The sequence below is a fragment of the Convolutriloba macropyga genome, chromosome 3 (assembly GCF_964194025.1).
Source record: "Convolutriloba macropyga chromosome 3, txConMacr16.3, whole genome shotgun sequence".
Lineage (NCBI taxonomy): Eukaryota > Metazoa > Xenacoelomorpha > Acoela > Convolutidae > Convolutriloba > Convolutriloba macropyga.
In genome coordinates this window covers 31,773,320-31,789,578 of record NC_134470.1, presented here as the reverse complement: position 1 = coordinate 31,789,578, position 16,259 = coordinate 31,773,320, and the positions used below count along the sequence as shown (strand labels likewise).

Below are 16,259 nucleotides of genomic sequence, written 5' to 3'. Positions count from 1 at the left end.
TGTGGATGTAGAGGACAAAAGTCCAAAACGCCAGATGACATCAGCATAGAAACTTTCAACGTAAAAGTCAGATCTTCTCTGCATATGACCTCTAATAACACACAGTCTTCGAATTCAATGCCAAAACGATCTCTAAATGACATCATGTTGACCTCCAAAGACTGAAGCCAAGCTGCATGTTCCAAAACCATATCATTGATAACTTTTTTTTTCGTGGCTGGTGCTGCTGCGCGCACATTAAACTCTTCATTTGCTTTCACTCTTCGCCTCAACTGTCTCGCATTAATTGCCATTCAGTTTGCTCTTTCTGTTTTTCATGTTATTTTGAAATTTGTTAGCCATTACGACATTTATAATTCAAGTCTTTTCGCCTAGTGTGTGGTTGTTATTTACACCCCGAACCGGACGTGCTATATTATCTTATAATGATTTCCTATGTAATGGCTCATGATCTATTACTGGGGTGCAGAATGTAATTGGGACCCAACTGGAATGATTTAAATCTGTAATACATTTATTTAATTGATATATTGTCTTAATTGATTAATTTTTATTTTGCTACCAATTATCTTGAGTTTTAGGGAATATATAGTTATCAATAGTTTGCCAATCACTGCTTTCTCAAGTTAGTGTTATACACATAGGAAGCTGGAATATTACCAAATCTATTCTGAAACTGAAGTAAATGCCGCCGGCGACCTCAAGAGATACAGAAAAACCGTCCTAACTGATTGGCCTTTCATTCATTTCGTTAGGTTGCAATTAAATGGCCTTGCTAAGGTTGTTCAATCGTATTTATTGGATTTTACGTTCTGTTCTCTTGTTGTTTTTGTCTATCGAAGCTTGACTCTGTTAGAAACCTCGCTGATTGATTCCATAAGGTTTTGTTTGACAGTTCAAGCGTTAGTTGTACACAAGGTTCGAGCGTAAGGAGTTACGCCACTAATTCTGTTATGTTTGGATAATCACACGAGGGTGCATATCAGAGTGTACACATAGTAGTTAATTGTAAAATAGCGTCATGATTTCTGAGAACTATTAGTCAAGCTGAAAGCTTTCTGCGATAGTATGCGGTCATTAATGAGTTCACATTTTATGCATTATCCTAAGTCTAATTGTAATTTCAATTTCATAAAATTGATCAACAAATATCTCAATCTCCGCAATTTGTGGTCGTAAATTTTACGACTGTTACTTTTATCTGGGGTCATTTTATATAATTTATGCCAGCTTTTGATTCTAGTATATAATGGCATCAGCTGAGAATATTGATGAAACTAAGAAATGTAAGAACTGCAGGAGTGAAATTCCGGTGGCAAGTTTTACTCTGCATGAAGTTCATTGCTCGAGGAGGGTACGATACTGTGAAATGTGTGATTTGGGCGTTCTTATATCGGACTGGGCTGATCACCAAGACCAAAGCCACTCATTTACAAACTGCCCGAAGTGTACGACAGCGGTGGTTAAAAATCAACTCGAAAAGCACGTAGAGAACGATTGTCCCTACCGAAAAGTCCAATGTGATCAGTGTGAACTGGAATTAAACTTCAAAGATCTAGCCGCTCATGAAGACTATTGCAAAACGCGCACCGAGTTCTGTGAGGGATGTCGAAAGTACATTAACGTAAGATCATTTGAAACTCACGATTGCCAGCCAGATCCAGTTGAAGACAGGCCTGACCGGCAAGGTGCGTTCGGTAACCCTGTATTCGCGGGCTTGGACGAATCTTTTCGTTTTTCCGGTGTTGATTCTACTGATGCCGATACAAGATTGATAATGAATATGCAGTTACAGGAGATTCAACGGGCGCGGGCAAGGGCAGCAATGGAAACTGGAGCAGTAATGGGCGATGGAGCTGTCAGTGAGCTGTACCCATTTGGACTTTCGTCTCGAGAATCCACTTTTGCAGCTGGGGATAATAGCCGTATGCCTTGTCCAAACTGCAATGACCTTGTCAGTTTAGAGCGAATGGAATCACATTTGTTGCTATGTACAGATTCTTCCACAGAAAGTGGTAACCAGAACCAGTCACCACAAGTCACTACTCCCACAAATCCGATTACACTTGATGATGAGGATGACGATGATGATAGCGGTGTAGCTTTGGCAAGATGCGAGTTTTGTTGGGAGTTCTTTGCCAAAGACAGATTTATTGAACATTTCCAAAATTGTGTTGATGGTCATACGACAAGTTCACTGCCACATAGAAGACTTGCCTTATCAGACTCTGAAAGTTCAGATTCCGATGTTGTGGTTCGCGACCATGTTACTCCAGATGAGTCCAATGATAAAATACCGTGTGAGTTTTGCGATAAGCTTATCAGCTTCGCAGAATTTGAAAGCCACATTTTTGTCTGCAATAAAAGCAGGAGTGCATCACCTGTTGTCACAAATGGAACTACGAGTATGAGACACAATGGAAGACAACAGCCTTTGGTGAGGCGCGAAGCAAAGCCCAAAACACGTGAACCGAACAATAAACCAAACGATAGTCTATCCCAATTATTGCCTTGTGAGTTCTGTTACGAAAACATTGAAGCTGAACAGTTAATGGCTCACCAGCTTGAATGCACAAGTGCGTTTCGTGACCGCTTTCAATTTCAAGATACAGCTGTGTCGCGACAGGTGCCAAATGATCGATTTTCAAAACCAACGCTGGCTTCTCGGCCTGGTTATTCTCAAGACTACAGGCCAGGTATAGGTGAGACCCAGAATGAAGAAGAGGAGCCTAGGTACACACCTACCGAGCCTCCGAGGAACAAGTTTCGTACCGAAGGCAATGGTGCAATAGGAGGTCAGTATCGCGAGCAAAATGTAAGAGTGAACGGAATGAAGACAAGAACGAATTGGTCAGAGAGACAGAAATGCGACTCATCCACACATCCAACTGCTCCTAAGAATGCGACATCAAAGCGCGCTAATAATTTGCCACCAAAGGACACCATAGTTCCAACCACTTCCGCTTTGAACGGTAACGACTTAACAGTGGGTCGGAATGGTATCTATTCGGATAGTTCTAAAAATTATCAAAAAGCCTATAAAACGGGAAGTTCTCGACAATACACGGATGACCAGCGCACCAGCTCTAACTATAGAAATAAATATGAGCGCGAACCTACAGACCGACTGAACGGAGTAAGCAGAGTTGATTATGACTTGACAGCAGCCTCCAATGCGAGGTCCACGGGTTTGACTTCATACAGTCCATCTCAAACTGGTGTCAGGAATAAAACAACATATCAAGGGACGTCCAGAAATTCTGGAACCAGTACTGTTGTACCGAAACAGCGTTCAACCAACACTGGAGTAACTAATAGATACGATAGAAAAGGAGACCTTGTCACTCATAATGACAATCTACGGCGAGCACCAGTTACCAGAGAGCCAAATCGTCCATACGATCGACCGACACGTCCTGGAAAAAGCAAAAACAGAGATGGAAAGGAGCGCGAGCAGTAAAACAAACTTATAATAGCCGGGGAAATTTATTTTTGAAATTCGACAAATACTTAGATGGTTAGAGTTAACTTGACAACCAAAACTAACTCTGACTGCATTGACAATTTTTGGTCGATGTTGATCACTGCTTTTCACATTTGTGCGTTTCTGTCCTAGTCAAGTGCTTCTTCAGGTGCCTAAGACTTTTTGATTGTTGTGAATTTGGACTGAATTTCTATTGTGTATATCTGATTAAAATATATTAGTCAATTTCTGTATTTAATTGTATCCCCCTGTTCACGTTTAGTTGTATAGTGTCTGATCTGAAATATCATCAACTAATTAACGAAACCCTAACAACTTCCAACCCCCTGTATGTCAATAATGAATAGTGAGATTTGAGTGCGTCTAATTTGTATTAATCGATGATTTTATTAATTTAGAGTAGTTGTCAATTTTTTTTAACTTCTCTGTCAAGATAGCAATTCAAAGTGAATGAAAGTTAAGCTCAAATACTACATAGTTGCGTCTGTGTGTAGTTGAGTTTGTTTGTCACAAGCTTGTCAAATTTTTATTGCTACCAGAATATTTGTTTGTCCGCAATATCCTAAAGCAACTAGAAGCTGTTGCTTTTGGAGAAATTTTGGGTAATTTGATTCTTTAATAACACTTGCAGCTCTCGAACATTTAGTAACCACTCCAAGAGCTGTAAAACCCGATGTTAGTCAAATGTCAGAGAAATACACTAACGCAATTTTGATGTAAAAAATGTCGATGGGAATCAAAAATGCTATTTATCTGCAGAAAGAAAATCTTTGTAAACTCGTTTAATGTTTGCAGCAACTTTGTGTGTCTACTTTTTCACAAAGATTTTGGTTATTTAATTAATTTTTTTTGAAATTTGTAGAAAAATAAGGAGTCAGTTAAATGTTATCGTTATCAACATTTCAATCTTTGCAAACAACTTGGGCCTAAATTTATTTTTAGGAAATAAATGAAATTGCTATGACTTCTTAATATTGAACGTTGTATTCTTGAAATTCCAATCTTTTTGCATCAATTTTAAATCTGAACTACATTTCAGAAGTTGAGGATGTCCTAATGAAACATTTCGCAATATCATGTGCAAGAACCTCCAAATTTGAGAAACATCCAACTATAAAGTTGTTTCGTTTTTTGATAAGCAAATTGTTGATGAAGCTTTTGTCAGTTTGAACAGAAAGCAAGTTGTGGAAACAAGGTACGAGAATTTTAATCTTGAGGAAAATTAAGCACCAACCTCAGCTGTTATTAAAAACTTATTAAAGTATAGTGAAGTCTTGTTGTTTTTAATTGCTCTCAAACAAAATCTTTAGAAATTACATTAGTCCTGAGGTCTTTTTTGCAATTTTTTGCTTGCTTGTCTGATCCTTTAGACTTTTCCTCCTCCAAAAGGGGATAAACAGGTAAAGCCTGGAGGGCATTAAGTGTCTGATCAGCTCTCTTAGAGCCTTAAGCCTCACTAATCGATAATTATGCGGTTCACCGGAACTGAGGAGACAATTTCATGATGTGATGAAAGGCGGTTCTTAATCTTGAAAGTTTGACCCCCGCTCACCCACAATTGCCCATACTATCCCCCTAATGCTAGTTGCATTCCTAAGCCCCGGAACCTGTCGTTTGAGAGCAATTCGTCCTACGGTAGTGAATTATGCTTATATTCATCAAACAAGATCATCTGTTAAAATTGGGACTGGGCAGCAGTTCTCCCCGCAAACGGTTTTTAAGATGTCTGAAAACAACTCTATATTTTCTTGTTCCGACCCCCACTTTAGTGGGGAGGGAGGAACTATATACTCAACTGGGTTTTTTTTGTTCAGTCAATTTTGTCCGACCGATATATTCATCGTAAAGGATTGTGAGTAGTATCATTAAAAAGCCCGTCCAGCGTAGAATACGGAAATAAAAAGATTTTTTCGATTTTAGTGTTTTACAGGGAGTTATCGAGGTTTAAAGTTTTGTGAACATTCGACTGTTTTTGTTCACATTTTCAGTAATTTTTGCTAAAATTTATCACAATTTCGCTAATATAATTCAAAAAAATTTTGAAGTTTTTAACTGCAGAGTGTTGTTGTTACTGTTAGAGATAGAAAAGCGTTGGTGAATTGTTTGATTGAAAATTTTTTCGCTAAAATTTTTTAAAATTCAAATTTTTTTCATCAAAAATAGCACAAAATATGCTTTTTTGGTCCACTTTGCCAAACTTAGTGACCTAGAAACCTTAACACAGACTCCCTCATCGCAAAATGAGCGCTAGTTGCATTTAGGCGCCGTATGAAAGTCTTCTGGAATTAAAACTTTGCCGTTTTTTGCAGATTTAACTCGATAATTATACAAAATGCGTTTTTTTCTCAATATTTGAAGAATTCCACTCAACAATTGGTCTAATTCGCAAATAATTGGAGCACTTGGTCCGTTCGCTGGGCGCGCGACAGAATCAGAGACTTTTTGGTTTTTATTTTGATGCTGGCTTTTTCCAAAATATTTTGCTTTGTTTTTTCAGTGATAATTACTGACAATATTTTTTATTTACGGCTCCGTTAATGACAGCTCCAATTTACGTAAATGTGAGGACAAATGTAGATACAGTTTGTTTTCAGAGAACCAAAGGGTTTTTATGGCTTTGAGGAAGAGTTTTAGTGAAATTTAACTGAATTCTTTTCTTTTGCCTTCAATTGTTATTCTTTTGGCAGTCTGATTTTTAAGTTTACCCAATAAAAGATCTAAATTTCTTCCTCAAGAGGTGCAAGTGAACCTTTTCTATTCATTAAGTTGTTACCTAATGTCTCTTTTGTTATTGAAAGTATTTGTTTATATCTCTGATTTTTTGAACTTGTCAATTTTTTATTTCATTTTAGTCAGCATTTTGCTTTTTCTCCCCAAGTACAGGTGTACCTTTCCTCATTATAGAATAAAAACTAACTTTGTGGCCGATTGTTTTAACCGAAAGTTTTCTTGCTTTTGTTACTACGAGTTTTCATACAAAATTTTTGTGCATAATTGCCCAATTTTGCTGTTGTTTTTGTTTCTTTTGTAAATTGTCACATTATTTAACAATCTAATTTAAAAAAGCTATACAAATTTGAAACTGGAAATAATTTTTGTTTTCATGACATATGGTTTGAAGGTCTGCGACACCGTTTTCTTGACAAAATTTTGATAAAATTTTCAAAATTCAAATTTTTATCAAAAATGGCACAAAATATGCTTTTTTAATCCACTTTGTTAATGTTTGCCAAACTTAGTGACCTAGAAACCTTAACACAGACTCTCTAATTGCATAATGAGCGCTAGTTGTTTTTATTCGCCCTATGAAAGTCTTCTGGAATAAAACTTTGCCGTTTTTCGCAGATTTAACTCGATAATTTTACAAAATGCATTTTCTCAATATTTGAAGAATTCCACTCAACAATTTGTCTAATTCGAAAAAAATTGGAACACTTGGTCCGTTTGCTGGGCCCGCGACAAAATCAAGGAGAGATTTGATAATATCATGGACTCTAAGAATCAGAGACTTTTTGGTTTTTATTTTGATGCTGCCTTTTTCAAAATATTTTGCTTTGTTTTTTCAATGTTATTTACTGACAATATTTTTTACGGCTCCGTTAATGACAGCTCCAATTTACGTAAATGTGAGGCCAAATGTAGATACATTTTGTTTTCAGAGAACCAAACGGTTTTTATGGCTTTGAGGAAGAGTTTTAGTGAAATTTAACTGAATTCTTGTTTTTTGCCTTCAATTGTTATTTTTTTGGCAGTCTGATTTTTAAGTTTACCCCCTAAAAGATCTAAATTTCTTCCTCAAGAGGTCCAAGTGAACCTTTCTATTCATTCGGTTGTTACCTAATGTCTCTTTGTTATTGAATGTATGTATTTTAAGGAAATTTCTGTGATTTTTTGAACTTGTCAATTTCTTATTTTATTTTAGTCAACATTTTGCTTGTTCTCAGTAAGTACAGTTCAACCTTTCCACCTTATAGAATAAAATCTAATTTCGTGGCCGATTTTTGTAACAAAAGATTTTCTTGGTTTTGTTACTACGAGTTTTCATACAAAATTTTCTGATTTTTTGTGCATAATTGCCCAATTTTGCTGTTGTTTTTGTTTCTTTTGTAAATTGTCAAATTATTTAACAATCTAACTAAAAAAGCTATACAACATTTGAAACTGAACCGAATTTTTGTTTTCATAACATATGGTTTGAAGGTCTGCGACCCCGTTCTCTTGCAGAAAATGGTATGTTTTTTTTTTGCCAATTATTTGTTGTTAATTTTTGTTGTCATATGCCAAATACTGTGTAATTAAAGGTCTCAGTGGCCAACTCTAGATAAGCAAGTGAACTTAAACAACTGATATCGGTAAATAACTAATGGCTGTTTTGACTTTCGAATTGAATTTCTAAGAAAAGTAATATTATTTTTCAACTTATCCCTTTTTGTTCTGGTTTGCGTTTTTTTTTTCGTATTTTACAATGTTGTATCAGTTTTGCAAAATAGCCGCATTATTTGGAGCTCTTTTTAATGTTGTTGAATCAAACAGTAATTTTTCTGTTGTTTAAACTTTTTAAATGATGTCTTCATGGCAATTTGTTTCAGAAGAATTTTGTGAAGTTTAGGTACTTTTCAGTTTTTTTGGTTCTTTTTGTTGTAATTTCGTGATAGTCGTTTTACAAAAAAATGTTATGATGATCAAAGGAGACGCAAATGAAGATGTTATATTCTCACGGTTAATATCTTATGGTTAATCGCGGTTAAATTTAATGGCTTCAAAGCTGTGGTTTCGTAAAGTTGTTTGTGAAACTTATTAGTTCAGCTTGTATTTAATGTTATTCTGTAGTCTTATGTTTTAGTCCGATTAATAACAGTCGCAATTCGTTTTCCAAGTAGTTACAAGACAAACTGTCTACTTTTTTAGTCGAAAGCTTTTGTTGGCTATGAATTTAGAAATTATTTGTTTTTAACAAAAAAGAAAGATTTTTGAGATCTGCCAATTTTATTTCTGTTAAAATGTAGCTAAGCATCTCTATATACAATTCACATCATTTATCTTTTGAAATACACTTTGCTCTTCGTAACGGTTTTATTTTCCTCAAATGGTCTTTCTTCTTGGAACAACCAGTTTTCATAAAACCAGTATTCGTGATTTTTGCAAATTTGCCCCATTTTGTAGGTTTTTGTTTTCTTTTCACAGTATCACAATAATGATGGTCATTTTACTTACAAATGTTGCCACCTGCAAAAAAGCAAACGAATATTTTTATTGTTTTTAGTGATCAGCTGAATATTTAATTGATTGGGGGGACATCGTTTTCGTGCATAATTTTTCGTGCATTTTTTTCGTTTTTGCCTGTATTTGTCGTCCTTTTTGTAGTCGTATGACATATCCTGGATAATGAAAGGCCTCAGTCGCTCTCTATTGAGGTATAAAAGACACTCTCATTGATTTCATTTGATGCGCAATGTTTCTAATCAGTTGGAATTTAATTCTTTTTTAAAAAAAAAGCAATGTTTTAATAAACTTTTGCTCCTTTCTAGCCGACTTGTTGCCAAGTCGCATTGAGGAAAAGTCCCATATTTTGTTCCAAAAATTACCTGTTAATCTTTTGATAAATTTTATCTGATGCCATTTTGATTTGGTTATTAGTGGTTTTCAAAAAATGGACAAGGAGTTTTGGTCGTAATTAATATTTGTATCTATTTGATTTTTATTGCCGTCTTTTCTGGTAGTCATATTATTGTAGCCACAGGTCTCATGGGCCCTCTAGAGTAGATTGTTTTATTCTTTTAGTAGTTTGTTGTACGATGTGTTGATATGTTAATTTTTTTATCTCTTCCTCATTTGTTAGACAATTAAGTGAAAATGTAGATGAGCGGGGTCGGAACTTAATGTGCGAACGCACATTACCGAGCCTCCTTGTTTCTATTTCACGTTTATTCTTTTTGGCAAATAAATCAATCATTCATCAAGAAATTGGAGATCATATCAACCGTTTTTTTTAAGAATCCGTCCTAATTCTTCTCTGAATGAAAACTGCAATTTAATCGATCAATAAAACAAAATTTTCCTTTTTTCACGTTTATTCTTTTTGGCAAATAAATCAATTATTCATCAAGAAATTGGAGATCATATCAACCAAAGGATTGAAAATTTAGGTATCAAAATTTTTGTATTAAAATTCAACTAATGAAGATGGTGCTGTAAAAACGGTCCTCATTTTTTGAAGGAAAAACAGTTGACCTTTCTCTTTTCCTTTATGGGAATTTACTGTCAATCACTTTTTTGTGTGTTCAGAGCTTATAAATTTTGATAAACTTGGGAAATCTAAAATAAAACCTTAAGATTCCAGAGTAAAAGATAAAATCTGATGCAAAAGGTAATTCATCATCTTTAATTCTTGAACGCTCTGATCCGCGAGCTTTCTTGATGTTCCTTCACAACAAAAATCACATGCTGGAGAGTAAGAGTTTGGGAGGTAATTTGACAATAGAAATTTCGTTTAGATTAACCGAAAGGTCGTTTAGACAAGCCAAGACAAGAAGTAAGCAGTTTTAATTTTTTTCGTTTTTGTGAGAACTTGGTATGGAATCAGGATTCACTGATAATCAAGTAAAATTCGCAGTTCCCTCATTTTACCGTGCCAATCAATGGTTGACGTTTTTCCTTCAATATTTTAATTGTTCAATTAGTTGAACAAGTAATTGAAAAATGGGGATTTTTTGTATGAATCTTTTTTGGTTAAAACGAAAAAATTTTGGAAGAACTCATAGCAGCAAAATTATTCTCAATTTAGTTGAAGAAAGTAACATCCCATTTTCTATTAAATTGAGCTCGAACAAAGTTTGATCAACTCTATTGGTTTTGTTGGTCTCTTCTATGCGGTTTTTTAAACATCGGAGATTTTGGTTGATTTTTTTTCAGGATTATAATCTGAATTTTTTAATTCTCCAAATTGCTGTCCTTAACGAAGTCCAACTCTGTATCTGTATTAATTTTGAACGGCTGTTTCTGAAAATGAAGACTTGATATAGAGAGTTTCAAAAGTAGATCTCCTGAAATAGAGCATTTCGTTTTTTCAAGAGAATTTTGTATTTTTTTGTTTTAATAGCATAAAAGCAAAGTTTTTAGGAGAAATTGACAGCCGGTCATTTAGTATCTTCTTCTTTCAACATCATATCGGTTAACAGACGTTGATTGCCTCATTTGTAAAAAGTTTCTAAGATTCTCGGCTTCTGGCAGCATGGATGATGGAGCTGGGACTTCCCGGAAACGGTTGTAGGAAGCGAGTCCTCTGCTTTCATCTAGCTCTTCCCCCCTCTTTTTTCCCTGTGACTGCCAGATCTTCCAGTTGCTGTTTCCTGCTGACGGGCCCCAGGAAACGAAGTTGCCGTTCTTCGCTTTCTTTAAGGAGGCTCGCTTGTCCACATGTTAATTTTCGTACATCCACACGGTTCATCCGGGCCGTCTATGACTCTTTGCTTTTTGCGCATGCACCACATTTCAATGCCAGAGATCTTATCTTAAAGATGCTTCGATGTGCTCCATGTCTCAGAGCTGTATGTCTAAATTGGGTATACATTTCAGTACACGAAACCATTCAAAGAGTTTTTGTTCAACAGAATACCTCTTAGCTGTTAGAATTCTGCCTTGGCTTGCGCGGTTCTGATGGTTATTTCCTTGTCTCTACGGTCCCAACAAATCGTGCAGCTTAGTTGTTTGAAAAAATCGATTTGTTTCAAGGTTTCAGTGCCAACTCGTATTTCACAAGACGGTGCTCTCGTTTTCTTTGAGATGGCCATCACTTTGAATGTGTTTTTGATGTGTTTTTCAATTCCAAACTTTTTGCTAACATGGTGGAGTTCTGTCATCAGGATTTGCAAGTCTTCTGTGCATGTGGCTATTAACACCGTGTCATCGGCGTATCTCAAGTTGTTGATGTTGACGCCACCAACGACCAAACCAGGGAGGTGCTTCATGTTTCTTATCAAATACTCGCGAAAAGAAAACAGATCAGGTGATAATACGCAACCTTGTCTTTCCAGTCTTTTGATTGTTACCATCTCGCTGATTTTGTCTCCTATCCTGATTCTGCTTCCTGCTGATAAAACAGACTCTGAATAATTCTCAAGTTTTCATCATCAAGATCCAAGTCGTCCACTAAGTGCATCAGTATCAGTTGGTTATGTACAACTCATTCATGATCTCATTCAAGATGTGGGGAGCTCGAACCCCTCCCAAGAAGTTTTTGAATTAACAAAGTTTCCGTAGACCCCTATGCGCCCTCATAAATTGTTTGCATCGCTAGTAGAGAGTAAGTCGTCCCAATTTTGTTGTGTCTGTTCATTATTTAGATGGTTGGATTCAAAACGGCCTCATTTAACAAAGTTTAACAGTTATTTATAGTCTGTATCAGTTCGAAAATTTAAAGATCCGCGTAGATATAGGTTACCTGTACAGAATTATTTACACGTTAAACATGAACCAGTTTTCTCCTTTTCTTGTATGGCAAGTACTAGTGCAGCTTTCGCTACACATTGTTTTCCCAACCTGAGAACGGGTCATTGATATCTACTGGGACGATCATGAGTTGGGTTATGATCATCACTAAAGGTGGGTAGGTAATGGTGAGTTTATCAGACAAATTTATTGTTTATTTCCCTTAAGAAAATTTAGTACAATGGTTAGGCTCAAATTAGCGGCCTTCATTCAACTTTACATCACCAACGTTAGGTACGAAAGTTTGGTTTATTTTTTAAAAAAAATAATATTTTTGGATATGTCACATACTTCGTTTTTAGCTTACCTGTAGGCATAGCTTCAAAATAGTAATTTCAAAGTTTTTCCCGCGTAATTGAGCTATATCGGTATGTCATCAAGGCCAGCTTTAGAAAAGCTCAAAATAACGCATTCTGATTTGGACACGCGGCTTGAATAGCCCGTTCCACTGTTTGGATGCGTACTCGGACGATAGTTGAGTGGTTGCATCTTTTTGATCCTAAATGATTCTCACCAGTTTTATGTCAACGCTTACAAACTTAGGAGAATTGTCTGATGCCAACGTTTTTGGTCTGCCAAATATCGCAAAGATTCGTCTTAAGTCCCCATTTCCGTTTTAAGTCCTTTTTTCCTCGAATAAAGGCTTCAATACAACTAGATTCCGCGTAGAGCCATCAATCCAACTCGCCACAGTGGAATATGTACCAAACTTTGCTTCTGGCAAAGTCAAAACTGTTGTCCGCTTTTGCATTCTCTACACTTAAAACACATCGAAAAACATCTCAACAAATGCCGGGGTGCTAGGCTATCCTTCAGTCTGCTGTGGGCCCCTTAGGATTTTGCCATGACATCAACACTTAGTTTGAATGGAATGAAAGGTGGAAAACCTTTTTGTTTTGCATTGTTGAGCATCTTTCTAATATGCGAATCGTTTCTCTTCTTCAGAGCTGTATTTCAAGTTTCTGCATTTAATGGTTTGATTTTGTGAATTTATGAATTTGGTTTCAGATCTGTTTTGTTACCTGACTGAGCTACCAAATCGGGTTGTGCAAAATAGATATTGTTGAAAGCGAATCAGACTCGGATCACTGTCACCATCCTCTTGTTCATAGTATCAGCAGGGGAATTTGGCTTTCCGGGTGTGTATTTCAGTGCGAAGTCGTATCCCATCACTGCTATTGTCCATCTCGAGATTCTTGCTGATGCGGCTCCGGAAATTTCTTCGTCTGGTGCAAAGAGATGTTTGAGAGGTTTGACATCAGTCTAGAGTGATTCCTAACGGGCAGGGATTGTTTCCATCTTGAGACTAGAAAGACGTTTTCAAGTGCTTTTCTCTATATTGGTGTACTTTTGATAGGCTTGTGACTTTTTATTGGAAATTTAGGTTACATAAGATATCCACCCTGTGAGAGAATCCTACCTACTGCTTGTTTTCTGTTACTCTCGCTTCGTTTGCCAAGCTGTACGTCTGATCAACTGTGTTAGAGGAAATCATTTTGATTTGTGCTTTTTGCTCCTCGTCTAACAGTATCTTTCCGGAAATCGTTCTCATCTTTGTACCTCAGTCTTGTGTCATTCCTGAAAAAGTTGTTTTATATTTGATCTCGGTTTTGCATTGCTGATTTTCTGTTTTTGTTTTGCATCGACCTCTAGATATAGTAGCCAAGAAAAATAACGCTTTAGACTGGTTTCGAGTTTGCTGTTAGGGTTTCTTGCCATCAATGGTGCAATTTTTCACCTAGTTGACTGCTGGCCGCGAGGAGTTGTTTCACATACAGGTGGTTTGTTCCATACCTAAGGACATCACCTGTAAAGTTGACCACACCTTTGATTCCTCTAAGAGTTATTTCAATCAATTTATGGGAGATCGATGAAGAATTCTTCAGACCACGAGGAAGCTTGCATATCCTGAATTGTCCCCTGGATGCATATTCCAATTGCATTCTCGTCTGACTCTTTTTGATAATGCGTCTGATCAATCAGTTTTGCTCCATTGAGACTGTGGAAGATCGTCTCCATCTCTGGGACCACACTATTGTCAATGCCTTATCGACCCTAACAGGCGGCACTGGCTCTAAGATGCTTTCGCACGCCATTGACTCGAGTTTTTCGTTGACCCTGTCTTGTAGAGGTAGAGGTATCCCTCGTCCTTGGCAGAACATTGGCTGCTCACGGTGTATGCTTGGCATGGTTTTTCTCCCTTATGGTTCCCGGAAGCGTGAGTTGATAACTATCATGGGCGCCCAACTGTCTAATCTTATCGTCAATCTCACGTTTACCAAGCTAAGTACAGATGTGCAAATATCCAGATGTTATCATGTGCACGGTGCTGACCGGACATGTATCAACTTGCTTTCTCATTTTGTTGTCTTTTACTGTCTTGTACTCCCCTTCCGCTGACATAATAAACACATTTCCAACTGTGTTTTAATACATTCGATCTTGGTCTCTTGTGATGTTTGAGACGATAACTTACCTTCTTCGTGGCAGAAGTTCTTGTATTGCTCGAACTTACCTGAGACTTAGGCTGGGTTTTTACCTCCGCACAATTTTGCGAAGTGCCTTACTGAGTCACAGGTGTTATATTTTTTAATCAAGTGGAACACGACTTGCTGCTATGTGGCCTATCGGCACATCTATTGTGCAAGATACCGTTGCTTTTTTCAAGTGAACTTTTCACTGTTTTTTAAGGTCTTTTTGAAGTTATATCTCACTTTTTTTTTCATGCGGCGTTTAACCTGTTAAGGAACCTGTTGAGTGCTTCTCTCGAAAATTTGCCGCAGACTATCCAGCGCCTAGGAGAATGCAGAAAAAATAGCTGATGCTACCGTTGTCACTTCTTATTTTGGCGAGGTGTAGTTTTGAATTGCTTCTCTTATTTCTTTAGGAGCGTCTTATAGATTCTTAGTGATCATAAGACTCCGAATTTTCAGAAGTCTGTCTCAGTCGCATATGCTACGAAAGATTTGTTTCCTGTAGGTCCGCAATGGCACCGTTGGTGTTTATTTTGTCCTCTTGTCTCTTTATGACATTTCTCCACAGATGGATTGATCCACGCAATGCTGGATTCTGTAGATCCAATCCAAATTTTGTCTGTCTCTTGGTTATGTGGACACCATTGTCGTGGTCTCAAACACGAGCAACAAAAGTTTTATTATTGTAATTGTTGAATCAAAAATGTCTAAGAAAAGTTTTCAGTGGTATTTAGTCTGTATCAGCTTGAGGTTTTACAGATCGGTGTAGATATAGGTGCTGTATGGATTTATTTACACCTTTATTATGAACAAATTTTCTTCTTGCCGCATATGGCAATTACTAGGGCAGCTTCTGTGCATAGTACCTTGTTCACCTGGGAACGTGTCACCTTGCATACCAACCTGAGAACGTGTCGCTGATATCTGCTGAGAGGATCGGAGAGTTCTTTATGATCATCACTAATGTTGTTTAGGTCAAATTTATAAAATATTTTGAATTTTTACACCGATAAGCGTGTGGTGTGGTCAAATATGAAGCAATGATTGTGTTCAATCTAGATTACTTCATCAACATCTGGTAAGAGAACTTTGTTTATGTCGAAGTTCTAACTTTAAGAAAATTTTAACTTTTCAATATATAGCAATACCATTTTGAAAAAAAATTCGTTTAATACCGCTTTTCTTTTTTGTCGGAAGCACTCTGAGTTTGACTGCTTCAATGTTAAATTGCACTGTGACCTTAAAAAACACATTTCAACTGAACTGCTCTGCTTAAAAAGCTCCAGAGTGTAAAAGGCAAATCCAAATATCTGCTAGTCCTGTTATGTAGTTTTACAGATTTCATGTTTATCAAAATTATTCACTTGTTTTTTGTTAACTGAGTTTTTTTTAGTTCGCATTATTTCCTTGCTTGGTTATCATTGTCATTTTCTGCCTTATAAATGGTATGGAAATGTGGTAAAAAATTTTCATTTCGGATTTTTTAGGCATTTTTTTTACTTCGACAAAGGCGTGATTAGGAGACAAAAGTTTTGCCATAATCTCTCCGATAAACATTGATTTAAAAAATTTATTATTTACGACAGGATTGTGTTATCTGATTGTGTTAACCAATATTTTTATCTCTTTTGTTTATTTGAGCGAGCAGCTTTTGCTTGAACTGCGTTACTTTTTCACTCGGAGAGAAGCTACCGAGGGAAAACAAAAATTTCTTCTTTTTTTCTGCGACCTTCAGTTTTTGTACAAGGGCAAATGCTTCTTAGTTAACCTAACGATATGCGTTGCGGTATGTTTCAGGAAAATTTCTCTACAAC

The 16,259-nt window shown here is 36.6% G+C and overlaps 2 protein-coding genes across 2 annotated transcripts in view; both read left to right on the top strand.

The window, feature by feature from the left end:
- The first annotated feature begins 1,060 nt into the window (after nucleotides 1-1,060).
- LOC142336151 (uncharacterized) lies at nucleotides 1,061-3,894 on the top strand. Its single transcript, XM_075384750.1, has one exon. The coding sequence runs from the start codon at nucleotides 1,250-1,252 to the stop codon at nucleotides 3,458-3,460; it is 2,211 nt and encodes a 736-aa protein (XP_075240865.1). The 5' UTR covers nucleotides 1,061-1,249; the 3' UTR covers nucleotides 3,461-3,894.
- A 633-nt stretch (nucleotides 3,895-4,527) lies between these two features.
- LOC142337008 (uncharacterized) overlaps nucleotides 4,528-16,259 on the top strand; it is a 36,582-nt gene continuing 24,850 nt past the window's right edge. Inside the window, exon 1 of the mRNA XM_075386021.1 lies at nucleotides 4,528-4,679. The gene's annotated coding sequence lies outside the window, so the exon portion shown is untranslated. The remainder of the gene's footprint in view (nucleotides 4,680-16,259) is intronic.

Coding starts and splice junctions, on each gene's coding strand:
- LOC142336151 (XM_075384750.1), top strand. CDS start 1,250: ATGGCATCAGCTGAGAATATTGATGAAACTAAGAAATGTAAGAACTGC.